General features: G+C 38.9%; 2 protein-coding genes across 5 annotated transcripts in view; one reads left to right on the forward strand and one right to left on the reverse strand.

Moving 5' to 3' along the window:
* hs6st3b (heparan sulfate 6-O-sulfotransferase 3b) overlaps positions 1–2,124 on the reverse strand; it is an 84,036-nt gene extending 81,912 nt beyond the window's left edge. The window contains exon 1 of the mRNA XM_042495054.1: positions 1,580–2,124. Within this exon, the coding sequence (XP_042350988.1) occupies positions 1,580–2,124 (545 nt within the window). The remainder of the gene's footprint in view (positions 1–1,579) is intronic.
* Positions 2,125–6,040: 3,916 nt separating this feature from the next.
* The window catches only part of uggt2 (UDP-glucose glycoprotein glucosyltransferase 2), a 59,342-nt gene continuing 44,313 nt past the window's right edge, over positions 6,041–21,069 (forward strand). For 3 of the 4 annotated variants that reach the window (XM_042494120.1, XM_042494122.1, XM_042494123.1), the window contains exons 1-14: positions 7,122–7,211; positions 7,618–7,768; positions 10,032–10,114; positions 10,219–10,349; positions 14,326–14,438; positions 14,647–14,824; positions 16,291–16,387; positions 16,469–16,541; positions 16,684–16,784; positions 17,655–17,754; positions 18,161–18,221; positions 18,513–18,604; positions 18,781–18,931; positions 20,924–21,043. In XM_042494120.1, coding sequence (XP_042350054.1) covers positions 7,644–7,768; positions 10,032–10,114; positions 10,219–10,349; positions 14,326–14,438; positions 14,647–14,824; positions 16,291–16,387; positions 16,469–16,541; positions 16,684–16,784; positions 17,655–17,754; positions 18,161–18,221; positions 18,513–18,604; positions 18,781–18,931; positions 20,924–21,043 — 1,425 coding nt within the window. In that variant the 5' untranslated portion in view covers positions 7,122–7,211; positions 7,618–7,643. Of the gene's footprint in view, positions 6,134–7,121; positions 7,212–7,617; positions 7,769–10,031; positions 10,115–10,218; positions 10,350–14,325; positions 14,439–14,646; positions 14,825–16,290; positions 16,388–16,468; positions 16,542–16,683; positions 16,785–17,654; positions 17,755–18,160; positions 18,222–18,512; positions 18,605–18,780; positions 18,932–20,923; positions 21,044–21,069 lie in introns of those variants that run through there. The other variant, XM_042494121.1, reaches the window with a different exon arrangement.

Raw genomic sequence — 21,069 nt, forward strand, 5'->3', positions numbered from 1 at the left:
AATGAAATCACCCGAGGCAGGGTGCCAGAACATTTGGACTGCAGGCTTACAAACAACATTGTTTCTGCAGTGAAAGGAGAGGTCTGTAAATGCTTGGTTAATGGCACAAACTGGCAGAATAGCAGCAGTGGCACAGCTGGGCAGGAACAAGTTCATTGTGAGGGGCTGAAGTGAACACAAAAGAGGACAAATTGACGATTTATATGTCTGAGGGCCGAGCAAAGTAAAACACTTTGACTTTGTTGGTGCAGCAGTTTATAATATTACCCTCATACTATTATCCCCAAAAGCCTCACACACTTGTGCATACAAGCCCAACTAAACAAAGTGAGCTGATTGGAGAGTGATTGGTTGCAATTGTTTGCCTTTTTACAATCAGTGTAGGTATTGTTCCTAACTTCCTTACTAAACTACAACATATCACTCCAGTAGGAACACCAGCCCATTCATCACTAGACACTAGAACAGTGTGTACAGTTTAAGGGGGATTTAGTGGCATCTATTGCAAACAACGGAAACTTCTCCTGGTTAGAATTCCTTCAGTGTTCATTGTTTTTACTGGGAGCTGAATTATCCACAGAGGTCTCTTCCTCTCCAAAACAAGCACATCATTATTAAGGCCAGTATAAACACTGAATAAAGCAGTTTGGTGCTACAACTTAGTGTTTTTCAGAAGCTGTTTGGCTTGATGCAGACAGGCCGCTACCTAATGTGTGCTCACCTTTTTTGTCTGATGACATAAGATCCAGATGTTGAAGACATCTTTACTAGAAGCCAAATTATCCGCAGAGGTCACCTCTCCAAAACAAAGTGATACAGGGATTTAAAACCGGTAAAAACACTGAATAAAGTATTTTCACTTCACAAATTTGATGCTGTTTGGCATATCGGAGACGGGCCATAGCCTAACTCCTGCTAAGGTGTGCTGACTTTTTTTCTGTGATAACTTAAGATCCAGACGTTTTGGAGGCTTTTTACTGGGAGCCAAATTATCTACAAAGGTGTCTTCCTCTCCAAAACACAGAGATACGGGGATTTAAAGTGATGAATACGCAAAATATAACAGTTTCAAGTTAAAAAGATATATAAAAATCAGTGGGTTTTTTCTATGCTCTCCTCTGAGGAGCTACTAACCACAGTGGCTGGCACAAAAACTTGAATGTCCCTATCTGAGGATATCAGTGTTAAGTTTGTTTGTTCTGGGCGACACTCACTACCCAGTCTCTATGCAGATATACACAACTCATTCTAAGGTAACGCAAACACAACAATTCATATTTTGCAGGTGATTATACACTAGAAAAACGTATTGTACATTTATTGTACATTTAATTTCTGCACATAATTGCCCCTAACACTTAACACACTGAACCTTTAACTGTTTCAGCCAGAATTCTATGCACATTGAACAAAATTAAACTTTTAAATTAATGTGGCACCAGTGCATGTATCTTACATGCAGGTTTGCACACACTTGCCCTGTAGGTCCTGGGGGCCACAGAGCTTTTTTCAGCAAACCTGCACATTCACACAACACACACACACACACACACACACACACAGGGAATAACAGATATACCTTTTATTCCTCTGGGCCTCCTTCTTATCCATAATGACAGGTACACAGTTCGTTAGCTCGGTCCAGTCTGCGTGCAGTCCACAGCTCCAGCCGGTAGAGAACCGGGAGAAGAGCCAGGACTCCTCTTTCCCTGGTCGGTGACATGTGCATTTCTTCTGTCCTGGCTTGCAGTCGCACGGCTGCTCCAAGCGAATATTCCTCACCAAGTGTCTCCCGAAAGTGGTTCCTCCGGTCTTCTGGATGTGCAAAAACACGATCACGTCGTCCCCTTTGATGTTGAACTCCACGTGTCTGTCGAGGTCTCGCTCGGTGAAGTTGAATTTTGACGGTAGTTTGGGAGGGCTGTCATCCTCCAGGTCTTGATCTCTGTAGAAATCATCGCTGTCCTGGTACGGGGTGGAAAGTAGGCTTACCCCCCTTAATTTCTCCCCAGCCTTAAAGTGGCACGAATTACTGCCAGCGGGACATATGTACTGGTAACCTATCATAACAAAAAGCACAGCTAAAATAGGGACCAAGATGAGCTTACTGGATCTATCATCCATTATAACAAGATAGTGTCTTCATTCCATTACTGTGAATAAGAAGTGGCACCCGTGGGCTCTTCGGGGATCAATAACGCTCCATGCCTCAGAAAGACTAAAGGTGCCTTTTATTTAGGTGCCACATGTTGATCAGATAACACCCACCGGGAAGCTGGACAAAAGAAGTCCACGTTTTGGTTTCGGAAATGCTGGCCGCGGTCTGCACTGCGCTGGAAATCTTGTCCAAAGTCAAGAGTCATGGCATTCACATTTTCTGGCTGTCCAACTTCTTAAGAGCTGCATCCGCGCCGCCCATGCTCCTGTATCAAGTTCAAAAACGAGGCGAGAGTTTTTAGTTTTCTCCCTTCTTTAGTCTTTGATGCTCGCAGTGTGGTTCATCTCGGTGATGGACTCACTTCAGCAGAAATGTGTCACGGCTCGGACTGTCGGGGCTGGATCCTCCGGCAGCATCCTACAGCATCCTCTCGGCGGGTTGGGGCGGTCTGACTGACTGTGCTGAAGCAGTGCTTTTGAGAGGATGCTGCTGCATCCGAGCCGACAAATATGCGTTATGCTCTCGTCGCGGTTGGGCTGTGAGAGCTCCACATCCCATCCCGTCCATCCCATAATCTTGTTTAACACAGTGCAAAGCCAGTAGCCCACACGGACACTGAACTGAGGCAACACGGAGATTTAAGCGCATATAAATATCAAATCCGCTGTAACTTTTCTGAAGCGCATTCATCCGAGTGTGACCTTTGATGATTAAAGAGATAGCACTATCTCTCTGCTTGCAGCCAGTTGCCAGTGTAGCCTTTTTATATAATAGTCCCGTTTAATGTCTTATATCTGCTCAAAAGACGGCACTGTTTAGAGAGCCAATTAAAAGTGAAACAGCTGCTTTCTCTGCAGCAATAGTCATCCATTGATACCATTAAATACTGGTGCATTGCCTTACTGGCACGCAAGGCATTCACAGAGGAAATTTGAGTTGTGTGAGTGTTATGAAATCATTTTAATTCAATTAAGATTTATAGCAAATCATGATTTAAATAGTTGTAAATAAGCATTTTGAATTGTAAAACAATATGCAATAAAGTGCAATGAAAGAAGTATATGTGCAGTTTTAAAGCCAATTAAAAAATCGATGAATCATTTATGTGTGCTTATCTCATAACAGCTCCACTGATTGCAGACTTTGTGCAAGCAATAATAAATTTAATAAGGGAGTTATTTTTTGATCAATTGATCAGTCATTTCCTTAGTGGTCACCAGCACAAAGTTTCAGATGATATGATATAAACCTGTTAATCAACCAGAGTGATGCCAAAATTTATTTCAAAGGAGCGCTTCACCCATTTTAACACACCAGGATCAGTTGACTAGTCATGGGAAGCACCACACGCCCTGTGTAAACATCTGTTATCCTCTGTGGCTCTAGAGGAAGTCTGCAAAAAATAAGGCTACCCTGCAATATTATCAATGTTATCTTGGCTTGAAAATGTTGGAAACGTTTTGCAAAAGCCTACGTCACAAGCTGGTTACATGGAGATCCAAAGAAATAAGAACTGGTTTTCCAGACAGGTCAGGGGGGTCTCATGAAAGATGCTATGGAGTTACCTGATCTGATTTGAAATTGTAAGAGACGGTGTTTTAGACCCATACAGATTATGATTCTGAATTCATGATTTTCTATTGTGATTCAGTGCAGTCCTTCTGGAGTAATATGCAGGGCCAGTTACAATCCAGAGATTGTGTTGTCGCCCTTGACAGAAAAGACAGTCAAATTTGGTGCTTGTGTTGAAGACAAGGATGATGGACTTTGTTCTCAATATTATCTTGTCACTGGGAAAGTTTTTCACACATAAATGTAGATACTTAAGGAATAAACCTAGCCTGAACTATTGAAACAGACACACACACACACACACACACACACACACACACACACACACACACACACACACACTATTGCAGGTTTTTGCATGGGCTACAATCTGCTGGAAACACCTGTAGTTTGTACAGGACTTACACATAAAAATTGTGATGATAGGCTGCAGCCTGTGATCACAACCTTAAGGACAACACTTGTAGATATCATCTATCATACAGGATTTACACAATGTATTTGCAGCAGTTAATTCATTAATTAATTAATTTACCAACTTCAGTCTTGCAGAGCCAGGAAGAGTATTTCCTGTCTGACTGCCAAGTTGGATCAAAGTCTGTCACTCTGTGGTGTGTCTGTTTAAATGTAATTTAAAACAAATTTCCTTCAACTCTTGATCACCTGCACTAGTCTTTATTCGTTACATTGAGTGTGTAGAGCAGAACTTCTTCTATAGCTGGTAACAGCCCACCATCATTCCCACTAAGAGAACAGGTGAAATCAAAGCAAAGCAGTCGGGCTGGGGAACCAGACACCCAAATCACTAAATCTGCCCCTGATGAAAAGGTGAGCACCTGAGAGCAGTTGTGTGAGAGAGGGAGCGATGCATCCTCATATTTAAAAACAATTCCATCTCAAGTCTGAGTAACACTGAGACTGAAACAAGGTCTTCTGTAGAAGTCTGAAGAAGTCACTTTCCATCACTGAATATTTTACTGTTCAGATGCTGGAAAAAAAAAACTCTGTCTGTCTGCTTCCCTCACTGCTCCACCTATCAGCTGTTGCACACACAGCTGGCACACAGTCTGAATTCAGGCGCATTTCCTAAAAACAAATCTAACTATTTATGTGCATTTTCAGTATTAACTCACTAACCAGCTGTTGCATGTTGGATGTTCAGTAAATCACAAGACACATGGTGGTAAGGACTGTGTGCCACATACAGTGTCACACTATCACCTGACTGTTTTATCTCAGCTGTCTTCTTCCTTTGTTTCCTTTTGTGCTACATAGCGCCACTAAGCTTAATGGACAGAGAGCTGCCTCCACCAGACTGACTAACTAAACATAACTAAACAGCTGTGCGCGTGCGTGTTGGGGCGAAGCCTCGCGTGAGCGAGCAGAATTGACAGAGCAGCATCACAACAGAGACTGAAACATTAATTGGAAAAAAAACATAAATATATTTAGTTTAATCAATAAAAACATGGTGTAGACATACTCTATATGACAAGTGACCTTAGATTACTTCGTTGTGATTTGGCGCTACACACAGGCCTAAAATTTATTTGACTTTTCGGTGGGGGTGGGGGGCCGTGGCGACTAGTGATGGTTTTCTTGGGTAAATACGGTGGTTACTGGCTAATGCTTACTAATACTTTTGTTTGATTTTATGCAGCGAGTTTATTGGAAAAGATGGAAATGAGAAATTCTGGCAGTTTGTTGACACAGTGAAAGAGCTCCTTGCCTACCCGCCAACGGGTCTCCGCCGTCCGCTTCGGTGTCCGGCTCGTCCTCCATATTAGTATCCGGCTCAGAAATACATCCTTCTCGCCGCCACACTTTTCCAGATAGGCGAGGGTGGGAAAAAAAAAGCTGAAACAGAGGAAAACAATTCCGTATTTTAAGCTCCCTGTTGTCCTTTTTTCTCTTCGCCTTCACTTTTGGTGCTCCACTGTTCCGCCATTTTTTATCCTTTTGCTGCTGTGAGGAGAATGAATGACGTTCAGTCTTGGCGCTTTCCAGTTCTCACGGTCACGTGACTCATCGTCATCATCACAGGCACAGCAGCAAAGCAATCCTAAAACTTTTGTTATTATCAAAAAAACTGAACGTGAATTTATTGATATTTCAACACCGATACTAGCACAACGTTAAGTATTTATCTGATTTAATAAAAAATAAAAATAAATTTAATAAAAGAAACAAAGGCTGGATGCTACAGTTGGTGGGGCTTGGAGCCCCCCCTAGAGGTCGGAGGCATGGATGTATTATCAGGAAGTCGGAGGCCCCCGGGAACCGGCCCAATCGGTCCGGTGATTAATCGGTGCTTTGGTTCCCCAAAACAGCCAAAAGCAGCGGGATGCAGCATTTGCAAGTTTGGCCTACGCCTCAAAGCTCTGGATCGCACTGTGTATAAATGTAAGCAGAGCCAACTCGCTGATTTTTTAAAAAATAAAATAAAATAAAAAACATTTAGCATTTACCTAGCTTTGACTTAACTACTTTGCATTTTGTTTCGCACCTTTACCTCTTTAAAATGTTTACACACTCTATGTTTAGCTTTATTTTTTATCAATATTATCTCAATGGGTTTTATTTTCCATCCTCTATTATGCATTCTGTGCATTCTATTTTTATCTTTATTTTCATCTTACTTTTACTAGTATTATCAAGTGGGTTTTATCCATGTTAAGATGCATTCTATGTATTGTATTCTGACCTTATCTTATTTTTACATGCAGGTTTTGTTACGTCTGTGTCTTCTATGGCTTTTCATGTGAAGCACTTGGTGCATTGAATGTCTTCGTAAAGCACATTGGGCTGCATTTCTTGTATGAAAGGCGCTATACAAATACAGTTTATTATAATAATTATTATATTTTTATATTTTACTTATATTCTTTTGTATCTGGTATTTATATCTATTTGCTCAACCTAAGGTAGATGTTATTGAATGAATAATACTTGAAATGTAAATAAAAAAACATTCCAACCTACATCTTAAAGTTAGCATATCAGAAAAAAATATTGTCAAATTGTTATTATTAGATATTTAATTGTGACTCGGGCAGCTTCTCATATAGTTCTTGCCTGGTCACAGTTTTTCTCACTCAGTGCTCAGCATGGATGTATTATAGCTACACAGCGGTGCAGCAGCAACATGCTCCAGTGTTTGAGCCTCAGCGTCTGCCTCTTTAGCTGTCTACCGCTGTGCCAGAATAAATTCAACTTTACCACCGTTTTATTATAAACCGAACACACGCCGCCACTAATTGTGCCCGTGTTGACAAAGTAACAAAATGAGCCTAAAATAACAATACGCAATGTTTAATTTTTCATTGAACGGTTGTTTTAGACTCGAGTGACGGTCAGCGCGAGCCACCACAATACGCTGCTACCCCGGCAACTAGCTAACGTTAGCTGCGCTGGTTAGCTGCCCAAAATACCTACCTGAAGCCCTTTGCTTTGTATGGAAGCGGTCAGCATCACTAACGGGGTGAGAGTTATATTATTGGCAACACTGTGGCCACATTTCTATTGCAACATTATATTGCCGCATTTTTGTAGTAAGCGATATTTGTTCGTTAAACACGTTAGCGTGGCGTTTTCATTCATAGGAGCAGCTGTTTACTTTTATGCTAACTTCAGTCTACTCTGTGTGACCCCTTTCATCGTCCGTTATTTCCAAAATAGGTCTAGCTAACTTGATTTTTACATGTAGCTAACATCTTACGCGACAGTGTATACTTGAGTGTTTATGGAGTGTTTTTGTCTAGACCTGCATGTACACCAGTGTTGTGGTTGACTTACTAACTTAGAGTAACTACGTGGCACTGACTGGCACCACTCAAAAGGCAAATGTACTTCACTGACGGCTTTGTATTTGCTCTCCGCCGCTTTAGGTTCATGTTACGTGTCGCCGGAGATAATGAGGATCGTTATTGTGCTGTCACTGCTGCTGCTGAGCACACACCATGCCATATCAGCACCCAAAGGCGTCACTGCCAGTCTAAAAGCAAAGTGGAACATGACGCCTTTCCTTCTGGAGACAAGGTACTCACCCCTGAACAGCATGCACTCACACAAGTGTGTAGTAAGCAGGGCCGTAGACAGGGTTTTGATGTTGAGGTCATGACTCCAAGCCCCCCAAATGCACCCTAAGCTAAACACACTGAAAATAGACCCTTTTCATGGTGGTTTGACTTGTCATAGTAGAAAAAGCACAGGAGAACCTTATCTTGTAAACAATGTCTCTGTCTCTGTCTTAGCCCTGAGGAAGAGCGATTGGCTTTGAAGCAAATCTTACCTAGGGGCCAAAAGTGGAATTACACTGTCATGTGACACTATGGGACCCAGAAATCCTTTTCCCCATTTTACTTCATTTGGGAAAGAGATGTCTTTAAATCAGTGAATACATCTTTGTGAGCATCAAAACCTGTGTAGAATTACTCATTTCACTATCAAGATTGGTTGGTTGCTTGGTAACATTTGGAAAACCTGGAAGAGCCATAAGATTTAATTATTTTATTGCTATTCAAGCTAGCGGGATTCTACACTGGAAGTCAGCTGCTCTGCCAGCAGTAGTTAGAAGAAGATCCAGGTACATTCAGACGACAGAAATAGACCTTTTTTGGCTTCATGCGCCCCTGAGCAGCTTTCATAGGAATGTATGGGGCCCCACATCCATGGCTGTATCCAGGTTTTCTTAATACATCCATGGTTTCATCCAGGTGTCCCAGTGAGCCATGACAGTGGACCAATATGCATTAGGTGACGGCAGCCTGCGGCTCTGGAGCTGCACTTTTGCCCCTCTCAAATCACTCCCATAGCTTTCACACACACACACACACACACACACACACACACACACACACACACACAAATATATAAAGAGATGAATAATGCTTGTTTTTATAACAGTTTTATTTTTATTTCTAATTGTCATAGAACTAAAATGACTTACATTCTCAAATTATAAAAATATCTAGCGTATACACTGAATAAAATAATTGTTTTAACACTTAGTTAACGAAACTGTGATTCATACAGTTGGCCTATGGCCTGGTGCCTCTACATTTTGCTGAACCTCAAAAGCTATGGCTAGTCTTCAGTCTCTCTTGCAAGGCTAGCAATGGATTCAAAATTCAAAAAAAGGAAGTTTTAGAGATAAATATATATAATTTAATGCTTGGATAGCTTTGTTCTCTTTCACTCTCAACTCTGCATCTAATAATCATAAATAGTCCAATGCAGAGTTAGCTACCTTGTGGGAAAAGATGTTGATGAATGCTTATTTGGTCCTTTTAGTGATGTTGATTGGCTAATTTAGACTTAATAGGCTGTGTGACCTTCATTATAAGACTCGAATGTGTTTAGTGGCTCAAGACAGATTTTTTAAAACCAAATATGGCTCTTTTAATATTAAAGGTTGCTGACCTCTGCATTACACACACACACACACACACACACACACACACACCCTGGAACTGGCTGGCTCACCTAAATGGAATGCAGTCATTTATAATGTTATCAGTTACAAGGGACAAGTACATCCATTGGAGAAGGGATTTTGTCCCAAAAGGCATTTTAAGTGTTTTTTAGTGGATCATAACTGTAGTATTTATAATAATAGACATAAATAGCAGCCAAAATTTTTTTTTTTTTTTTTACAAAACACTGTTTTTAACCTACCCTGTCAAAGTTCTCTTTTTATGGTGTTACTAAACACCACTCTGTTGGTCTTTTTTTTCTTGTGTGTTCAAAAATACACTGGTTGTTAAAAAAAAACAAAAACTACTGCATGCCTCTAAGGTCTGTATAATGCTGTGTGCAAACTAGTGTTGTCAAAAATATGCATGTATTGAAATGTTGATTCTGACTAAAACAGTTTTCTTTCATTTTTGGCAGAATCAATACACCATTACCAGCTGCAGTTTCTTGCTCTCTCTTTTGTTAATGTTTACTACAGTAATTCTTCCGTTTTCTGCTACGAACCAAGACATTTTTTGCCTTTTTATATCTGTCTTTGAATTGAAAAAAATACAATTTCATGCCCTCAGTGTCAGTATTTACCATGGTATTGAAAATGGTTCAGATTATTGATATTTTTTAAAGGTATTGTATCAAAGTTAGATATTCCTGCACTGTGACAAGATTAGTGCTCCTTCATGGGGATATTATGGAACCAAGACTTGGCTGAATTATTACCAGAAAACATAAACTAATTATGTAGGCTGTCGCTTAAACCCTTGTTACTTGGGTAAATACTGTGGTTACTGACTAATGCTTACTAATACTTTTGTTTAATCTTATGCAGCGAGTTTATTGGAGAAGATGGAAATGAGAAATTCTGGCAATTTGTTGACACAGTGAAAGAGCTCACAGTATACAAGCAAGGAGGTATGTTGTTCGACTCTAAATCAATTTTAAATACTTTCAAACCCAGACAGGTGTGCTTCTCTTCTAAAAAGCATAATTTTTACTGATGTTGATTTGTCTCACAGAGTCTGTGCGCTCGTACTACAACCTGATCCTGAAGAAGGCTGGCCAGTTCCTCACAGATCTTCAGGTTAATCTCCTCAGATTTGCTCTGGCCCTACGGTCATACTCACCAGCTGTTCATGCATCCCAGCAGGTATGTTCTATGTTCAAGTATGTTTATTGCATGATGCAAGAGAGCCAGGTCCATTTATTGTCAGAGGCGGTTACATTGTCTGTTTACCAAAGTCTTAAACCCGCGCTGCTCTGCAGGACTTACTTACAGTTTTTCTCAGTTTCTGTGGCAAAATCTTTATATGACAGACATTATTTTGAAATAACTGTGTTAAATACTACATATCAATAACTAATTATCTCACAACCGTATCTATATATCTATGGTTTCTCACAGAATTCAAATGTGTAAGGTTAATTATCTCTAATCGATCCAGTGACACGTTAGCGTTGGTTATCAAAATCGATAAGACTGCTTTGGTGGCTTTTTATGTTACTTTCAGATGCAATTCAAAATATTTGCAAACTATTCCAAAGTATTTCTTAACTTTCAGAAAGAAATGGTCTTGTTTAAGGCCAAATAAATTAATAACAGGCTAACCTTTAGATCCAGTAAGTCCATTCTGACATTTTAGTCCAGCAAATGTAGATTGATTGCAAAATTGCCTAGTCAGATTTAAATAAAAACATTGGAGATGTGTGTTTAGATTTTGCTTGAAACAAGTCAGTGCAGTAAGTTATTTTAATTTGATGAAATGTATAAAATAAGGCAGGATGTCAGCTACTAAAAGTCTTAAAATTCAGAAAAATCAAAAAGGTTCACTTTTAGGAATTCTTAGTGCTACTACAGTTTCTAGATAACACCAGTCCACCCAGTCAAGAGCTTGTGGTATATTTTGGAACAGATATTTGTGGTCCCCAGAGGATGAATCTTTGTGACTTTTGTGACCCTCTGACTTGTCTTCTAGTGCCACCAGCAGGTCACAGTATTCACTTTTCCAGTAAAATATATAAACATCTGATTGATGTTTTGGGATAAAATTTGGTCCAGATATTCACGGTCCTCAGAGAATGAATATCAGTTACTTTAACGTTCCCCTGAGTTTTCATCTTGCACAATCATTGGGTCAAAATTGCAACTGGTTTATGACTAATTATACCTGTAAACTCTCCAAACTAAGATGGTTACCATTAACATTAACTGCTAAACATCAGCAGTATCACTGTGGGCATACATTAACATTTAGCATAAAAAAACACTGTGCAAATCTGACACAGGATCACAGATCCACTAGTATGGCTGTAACATTTTAGTCTTGTTAATTATCAATAGAATATTTGATGACAATTGACCAATAATGATGGAGTTATTTTAAAGTTGGTCCTTTCTCATGACATGCCTACATTATCTGTAATCACTGCTGTCAACTTACAAAAGGAGCTTTTCTGTTTGATATTTTCATCATTGGCAAGGTGTGATAGATATTTTGATCATTTTGAGACTGCAGTTTTGTTAGTTGCATAACAGAATGAGATGTGAACCATCTCAGGCACCGTTGTCAAAGGAATGTGACAGGTTGAGAAGATGAACCTACGTTATGCAAAACAAAAGACAAACTTGAAATAAGTAATAGAAAAGAAAAACTTCAAAACAAGTGCTTAAAGCATACTGCAGGCTCTGTGACAGACAGGTCCCTTGTGAACATAACCCCAAACGAGATAAAATTGCTAATTAAGACAAAGCAAGTGACATTAATTATAATTAAGTCAAACAGCCTCGCATAGTCAGCACTAGATAATCCAATCCATCCTCAACATTTTTGAACTAGATAATCTAAATATCACTTACTTAGAAGTTTAGTTTTAGAAGGCTGTATCTCAAACTCCACAATTCCTTTATATGAAACATCTCAGAGGAACAATATCTTGCTTATGCCAGAGAAAGAGATGTAGAAATCCATGATGGTTTGGTAAGAGAAAGGTCGACAGAGAGACAGGGAAGCAAAACCTGCAATGGATGCCCAGTGTAAGTACATGACAGCAGAGGCCAAAATATTTTTCCCACAGTCAACAAAAATGATATGTGAGGATGGTGAAATAGTCTGGCAAGAAAGTCAGACAGAGTATTCTGTGGATGGACAGTGTGGTTGCAGAGGGGATTTGCATTTTATTCCTTTCTACATAGTTCCTATTTTCTGTAAATTTTTGGCAGTGAGATTTTTCTCTTTACAGTACAAAGTGATAATTCAAGCACTTAAATTTTACATATTTATTTTTACTATTAAGTGCTTACTGAAAGTAGGGGGAATACATTAAAGGTATTTGCTGAGGCCCGTGAAACATTTATTTATTTGAAACTGGTGTCTACATGACATGAATTTTAAATGGATATTACTTAGTTGGCAGTAGACTAAATACGACTTTAATAGTGGGAGACTTATGACATTTCAGTGCACTCTGTGTGCACAATTCTTTAGCATTTGGATTGATGTCTCCCATTGGTTTGTGGAATCCCATTTTGAAGCCTCAAGTTCGGCATTTCAGCTGTAGCCATCTTGGTGACTATATTTGGGAGAGAAACTGGTGCTGTGAAGAGGGAGGGGTGGATCTTATTGAGAGGCCAAGGACACTATCGGCAGATGGATTGTCACTCAAAGCAGCTCACCCCTCAACATGCATAACTTTAAAATAACTTAATAAAATGTAAATGTTTAAGATATATTAAAATTCACCTCCTTTACAGTTGACATGAATGTTGTAATTACTTATAGCGACCAAAACTGTTTTGTAGCAGGCTGTAAACATGTTTATTTCTACTGTAAAGCTGGGCATTTTAATTTAAAAGCCTGTGGGGATTTATTCTGTTTTGGAACAAGCCTCAAGTGGCCGTTCAAAGAAAGCAGTTTTTGGCACTTCTGCATTGGCTTAATTTTTCGGCCTCGGAGGTTGCTGCGTGGGTTTCAGCAATGATAAGAAGGAATTTCATTATGATGCACTGGTTGATGAAGTTCTTTAATTATAAAATGTGTTAAGTGTTTGAATGAATAATGACCCTCAGTAGCTGAAATGAATTGTTTTTTGGTGACACAGTTTTGGTGATTGCTGGACACTATTGAGAATAAATCATGTACCTGATTTATCCATGATTAATGGTATCAGCGAGTATGTGAGTCTATCCATGCACCGATCTGGTACCATGTAATTTAATAATAAACTTTAATGAAGTTTCACACTTAAATTAAACAGCAGTTGTTCCTGGAAATTAGGGATGCACAATAATATCTGCACGTCATCGCTATCAAATGATATTGGTTTTATTGGCCAGCATGCTAATTTCTGCTGATATGAGAAACCAATATTTTTATTCATTTATTTTTTTAATTAACAAAGTGAACATTCACAAAACAGTACAAGTATTTTTCTTATTTTGCAGAATGAATGAATGTTACATACACTAAAAAACATTGCATTTTATGACTCGATCTGCTGGTGGGCAATCACGATAAGAGTATGCATAATATGATGTTAATTCCACTACAAAATACACTTGATGATCACTCAAATGTGGATATATCAATATCGGTATTGGTTATCAGCTAAATGAGTTGTTATATATCAGCATATTAGCTACTGGCAAAAAATCCAATATCTTGTGTCCCTACTGGAAATAGGTTATTTTTTATTGCTCTAAAGCAGTAGCCTACACATGAAGTTGCACTGTGCAGACACTGTAAACTACTCCCCCAGAATGGCGAAGATGAATTGATAACTGGTAAATAGTGTAATGTTAGCCCTTAGCAAGATGTCAGTAATATGACAATATTTTACACTGGAGGGTCCTACCAGGTAAAGGTTTAACCTGTGCTATGCCATGCAACAATGACACCAATCATTTCACATCCACACAGGGTTAGTACAGCCTTCTATTTTCTTTTGCAATGATATGGGATTGGTACTAGGTGGCGGCCAATATGCAATTTCAGGATTTGGAGTTAGTATAGAGAAGGAAAAATGGTTTTGGAACATCTCTTGTGTTCGCCAGATGCTGTCAGTGTTAGCGTCATGTTGATGCCAGCGTGTTATAGAACATTTTCTCACTCCTCTGTGCTCTTTCACAGATAGCCAGTGATGAGCCTCCGCCTGAGGCTTGCTCTGCCTTTGTCTCCATCCACGGTCAACATAGCTGCAGTACCAAGGACATCAAGAAGCTCCTGAAGGCAGCTGCAGGCAGGTAACGCAGAATGGCACTGTCTTCCCTTCTGTGGATAAACTCAATTTGTAGTGCAGAACAAGATGAAAAGTTTACACCGTTATTTTTTTCTTAAAAATTCTTCTTTCATTGACTGCATTTTATCTGTAGTGACCACAGAAATACTTTTAATACAAATTATTTTTTCCTGAAATGCTTTTTTTTTTACAACATTTAAAAATGTTTGCAGGCCAAGACCGTATTTATACAAGAATGATCACACATATCCAGGGGTTAATAAAACAGATGTACCAGTTGTGATCCTCTATGCCGAGATTGGAACCAAGAAGTTCACAGCATTTCATAAGGTGCTGTCAGACAAGGCTGGAGAGGGCACACTTGTTTATGTGCTGCGGCATTTTGTAGCGGTGAGTAGCAAGGCTTTTGAAGTAATGTTCCAGTGATTAAATGTTTTTAATAAATATTAAGGTTTACTGTTTATCTCAGAGAAAAAGATTTTCAGTAATCTAACTTGGGCTTCTATGTTTTGTTTTTCGCACAGAAGAAGTCTGTTAGGTTTTAAAGAATAAGGCTTGTGCTATTATATGTTTTAATTATTGACAAATCCAGTGATAAGCATTGCCTGTGCAGCCTAATTTATCTTATTCCTCTGTGCCATAGACCACCATTGTTTCATCTTTACTCAAGATGATGGCACTATTGCAGCGATACGACAGTGACATGTTATTCCTTTCAGTGGATTCTTCAAAACTCAAAAAATTAACTGAGATACAGACACCTTTGATGGAGTAAAAGGTGCTTTTCTTTAAGATGGGTGGTGAAGAAAAGCAGAGTGTGGGTGTGAAAGTCTTCTGATTGTGCCTGTGAAGGCGTGAGGCAGTGCTTTGAAACCGAGTGACATCTGTGTCAAGGTTGAATGTCAGTGAAGCTGCTGCTGTATGTGGGGGCCCGTGTGATTCTTGTTCCAACTGGTAAAATGTGTTATAGATTATAACTTTCCTTCACTGTGTAGGGTTGAAAAAAATCCCTCTTGCAGGCAGTAGACGTGCACATCAAACACAGAGGGGCAGTCATATGAAGATATGAAATATGAAGCCAAAAGTATGTGAACATTCGAGCTATATGTACTGTGCTGGGCACTAATTTCAAGTGTTGACATTATTCTTAATTGGAAGGAGCCTAGCCAAAACAATGAAAAGCAAGCTCAGACTGTTACCCCTCTCCACCAAGCTGTGCAGTTACTGCTGTCCAGTCCAACACTTTTCTTTTGCCGACTCTTATTGCCCACATTACGCATGTGTGCTGCTGTTCAGCCATGGAAACCCATATCATAATGTTTCCCCCCGAAAAAAGATCCGTTCTGAAGTTGCCTCCTGAGGCATTTTGGAACTTGATAGTGAGTGACTGCTGCATCTTGCAAGTGAAGACAATTTTTTGGGCGTCAGCATTCAGCCTACTGCTGTGCAGCTAAGCTGTTGTTGCTCTGAGGCGTTTCCGTTTCACAATAACAGCATTTACAGCCTATTGTGGCAATATCTTGCAAAGCAGAAATCTGATTAACTCATTGTAAAGATGGCATCCTATCACGGTGCCACGTCTCTTCAGTGTGACCCACTCTAATCCTGATGTTTGTGAATAAGGAATAACAGTACAATGCTTGTAAACGGAATTTTATTTACCTGCTAGCTTAACCCACTAATTAGAACACCTGTCCATATAATGTTTGCCATATATTGTACATAGGTAAAGGCAGAAAGCATCCCCATGGGATGATCCTTGATTATTTCTGTTACCTCTGACAGAAATGTACATGTAAACAAAACTCTGCACTGTCTTTGCTTTAAGCCATCACTCTATTTCTCACTGCTTGCAGCATCCAAAGCCTCAAAAGATGCTTTTATCCGGGTATGGTGTTGAGCTGGCGATCAAAAGCACAGAATACAAAGCTGTGGATGACACTAAAGTAAAAGGTCAGTTTGTGACTTATCAAACATTCAGTGCAGAACTTCACTGCAACCAAGTCAATAAAACAAACAGTTTGTGCTTTATAGATTCAAAGACAATCACAAATGCTGAGGATGATAATAATGATGAAGTCCAAGGCTTCGTTTTTGGAACTTTAAAGTGAGTACCTAAAATGTAACATCTCATGTACCATAAATATTTCTTCATGTATTTTTCTGTTATTGCACCTGTGGTTTTTGTGACATGATAAAGAGATAAAAACTGTCTTTGTATCTTACTTATATCTGCTTTCCCTTTTAAGGAAATCTCACCCTGAACTTCAGGAGCAACTCACTGAGCTTCGGAAACATCTCCTGGATAGTACCAATGACATGGTCCCTCTCAAAGTGTGGGAAATGCAAGGTATTAATTTACAATTTCACTTGTTTTTTTTAGCTTTCTAATTATGTCATATTGTACCATTTGTGGTTGGAAATGTGTGTCTTTGACCAACAGTTAAAAAGATACCGATTTTCAACCAGCTTTGTATCACAACAATGTAGGTAGTATGTGTAAATGAATTGCGGTAAATTTCCCTCCATCTTGCCAGCGCCCAGATCTCCCTGATGCTCTCTCATCTCAAAGTGCACCATCTAGCGCATTTTCAGTGGCTCTAGAGCTGTTGCTCAAACTAAATTTTTGTTTGCCCGCCACCACGAAGCCAAACTCTATAAAGTGGATCAAGAGAGAGACAAGCCTCTCTCTCTCTCTCTCTCTCTCTCTCTCTCTCTCTCTCTCTCTCTCTCTCAAATTAGACCAGACTCTGAACAAAGAGTAAAAACAGGCAGAGCTGATCAAATATAAAGCAAGAATCTGTTACTGTATTGCCTTTTCAAGTGTCCTCAAAAACATATTTTAGTGTGCTGTCACGCTGTAATAGGAGAATTTGTGATCAAGCAGCAGGTGCCATTCTGTTTCCTGTATTATAAAAATTAAGGCTGAAAGCCATTTATAGAAACATATTTTTGAGACTGTTTGTTGCCAGCCATCTAACATATATATATATTTTAAATCTCAAAATGGTCAAGCTTCACAGTTTTTTCACAGTATTTGTGTCGTTCTACTGCAAAGATACCCTAGTTTTGTGAAAAGACCATTCTTCATGCAGTGATATACTTCTGTAGTAATTTAAACACAGTGTATTGACTATAATCTCCTTCGATTGCCTTGCATGTTAATTAAATTAATTTGCATTCATAGATACAAATGTATTTCATTATTTGATCTCCACAGATCTGAGCATCCAGGCAGCTGCCAGAATCATGTCCGTGCCAAAGTTTGATGCTTTGAAGCTCATGCGAGACCTCAGTCAGAACTTTCCGAGCAAAGCCAGGTCAGTAAATTTATCTTATTTACTCTTTGGTACCAGTCCAGAATCCATATTTTAAGGAGACTATACTTTGTGTTACAATGTGTGAATCCAGGCACGACAAATGCTGTTATTAAACTGCACAAGAAATATGTCTCTTATAAACCCCTTTGTTTGAGCATTACCCGCAATAAATACAACTTTAGTTCAGAGATGTAATCAGCTTTTTGATGTCTGCTTATTTTGGCTCTGGCAGCTTGTAATAACACCAAAAAGTGCTGAGTAAGCGTCGGGTGTTTATAGGGAATTGACTGAAAACGTACCATCTTGTGGGCCCACAGGTTTTTGGAGATTAAAACTGGCATTTTACTGCCGGCTTGGGATGTGGTAAAAGCTGATGGTGACTGTACATGTTTTACTGTTCCCACAGATCACTGACAAGAGTGGCCGTAAAGCAGGAAATGAGAAAAGAAATTGAGGAGAACCAAAAGGTACGATATAATAAGCGGCGTTTCCACATGACGGTGCAGGAGGTTTCCTTTGATAACATCTTCAGTCATTGCACAAGTTTTATTTTAGAGAATGATTTTCTAATCTATGTCTGAAATAAATTCCATAACAATATCAAGTGTGACATTTTATTTTCTCTAGTCCCACTTTATCCCTTCCACTTACTGCTGTAGTCTCTGTGCATATTTCTTACTGTCAAAAGATCAGAAATTTGACATTAGAATCGTTCATTTAGGGGCATCCAACTAATACTTTGAGCCTTTTTTTTTCAGCGCCTCAGTGAGACCATTGGTGTTCACCCGGGAGACGGGGAGCTGTTCATCAATGGACTGCACATTGATCTGGACATTCACAACCCTTTCAGGTAGGAACTCAGCAGGATGGACCAGTGGTCTGCCCTGTACTCTCCCCAGGAAGCTTCAGACCTGTGCTTCGACTCAGTAATCTTGATGCAACAAGATCAGAGTTAGGAGCACAGCAGACGACACTGCCACACTGCTAATATTTATAAAAATCTAACCTGTGGTTTTGTATTCACAGTATTTTAGACATCCTCAGAGGCGAGGCCAGGGTCCTAGAAGGGCTTCATAACCTAGGTATAAAAGGAGAACATCAGGGCAAGCTGCTGAGGTTGCCTGTGAACGCTGTGGATGACAGCTATGCCTTAGATATCAGACATCCAGCCATAATGGTGAGTGCTGTCAGAAAGCATTATTCTTCTGGCCCAGATCAGCACTGCAGGTGTTTTTCTTCTTTGTCTACCAGGGTGGGAATTGGTGTATCAGTCATCAGGCTATTGCAGCAGTCTCGCGCCTGCCAGAAACTTCAGGTATTAATTGGGAATTCAGCCAAGAAAAGCTATCAAATTAAAAACTTTTCATTTTTGCCCCTCTGGCCATTTTAATATCCAAGGTACTATAAAAATGCCAACAAAATGAAGAATTTAAGCCTTTCCACATTCAAGTCAGAGGTCTGTCATTTCAGTTTGCTTGTGCATTATGTGTGTCTGAGAGAGACACACACACACACACACAGAGGGAAATAGAAAGAAAGAGTGTAACAGAAATAATGATGGTGAACCAGCGAGGCAAACGTTTGCACTGTGGGGAGGCTTGTACCGTAAGTTACCGAGAGAAAGACCACAGTCAGTGCCAGATTGGCCAGCAATGATGGATCATTTTGCTACAATGATTATGGTCATTTATCATAAAAAGCCTACTGATGGTGGGTAAAAGTGCCTATGTTAAATATTGTGCACATCAGATCCAGCATATTTCTGCCCACAGAATTAAGATAAGATGCTTTATTGTCTCCGAGGGGACATTTTGCCTGGGCGATAGAGCTACACACAGCTGCAGTCGATTTAAAACAATATGTAGTCAACAAGAAAGTACAGTGGTACACACAGTAATAAATTCCATACAGCAAAAACATTACTAAATATTGCAAAAGCCCTGAAAGATATAAATCCATAGGCATTATAAAAATGAGGAAATAAACCATAAAAAACATATAACCATAATTCATACTACATAAAACTACGACCAGAATTGTTCACTTATGTTCTGTGTAACAGCTATATTTACATGCCTGTTTATTGAGCGGGCAAGTTGCTCAGTTAAAGCACATTTAAGTTGAATCTATTTATCTTTTACACCTTTTGATGAAATCAGTCAGTTAAATGTATTAGAAATATTTGTATTTTATGTGATTACGTTCACAATCGCATAAAATACAAATATTTCTAATACAGTGAAAAATGCCATTGTTTCTGATGCCATGTTTTCCAAAGATTTGTTATTGTAAATAATTTCCCAAAACATTGTTTTTCGTAAATGTTATTCATTTACTTTTATTTAGTGAGTTGTTGTCATTTTTTTAGTATTGAACTGTGCCACACATTTCATTGGCATTTATAATATGATTTGGTTATTGAAAAATGTGATTAACAATTTCAAATGGCCCTTATATGCTATTTTTTTTCTGACAATGTTTACCCTTATAGATTTAACTGTGCTCATTTGAACTCTTTTTTTTTTTAGTGTTTTCTTACTTAAAGGCTTGTTGAATTAGTCTTAGTTTAAATTTTGTCATTAGGAACATCCCTAGTATTTAGCTTGGCTGCAACTTATAATTATTTTCATTTCTGATTAATCTGTTGTTTATTTTTTTGTTTAATCAATCAGTTGTTAGGTCTCTAAAATGTCAGAAAATAGTGAGAAGAGACACTGATTAACATGATCAGGGTTTCTCAGATCTCAAGATGATAACCTCAAAAGTCTTGTTTTGTCAACAACCCAAAGATATTTGGTTTAGTTCATGGGGGAGTAAAGAACACTTGAAAATATACACTTTTTTCTTAAAAAAATAGAACAAATAAAATAAAATTAGACAAACCAATTAATCGATTATCAATTTAATTGGCAATTAAAAGTGTTTTTAAAAGTTATTAAAAGTTGATTCATTGATTAATTATTGCAGCTCTGGTACTTAAATTCCTTTGATACGTATCATGTCATAACCACTGAATCAATGTAGTCGAAATATGATAACACCAGACACAGTTGTCCTTAATTGGTGTACTAAATCTCTAACTTTTCCAGGGTTGCTGTTCTTTTGGTTGCACTCAGCTAATGAATATGATCATTGTCACACAAGCCCTCTTTTTATCATTCATTTTCAGTGGATAAATGACATAGAGAATGACCCTATGTACCGCAGCTGGCCCACAGGTGTACAGGAGCTCCTCAGGGCGACCTTTCCTGGTGTCATTCGACAAATCCGACGCAATTTCTTCAACCTTGTAAGTCCTACTGAGGCTTGAAATGC

Source organism: Plectropomus leopardus, chromosome 10 (genome assembly GCF_008729295.1).
Source record: "Plectropomus leopardus isolate mb chromosome 10, YSFRI_Pleo_2.0, whole genome shotgun sequence".
In the NCBI taxonomy this organism is placed as follows: domain Eukaryota; kingdom Metazoa; phylum Chordata; class Actinopteri; order Perciformes; family Serranidae; genus Plectropomus; species Plectropomus leopardus.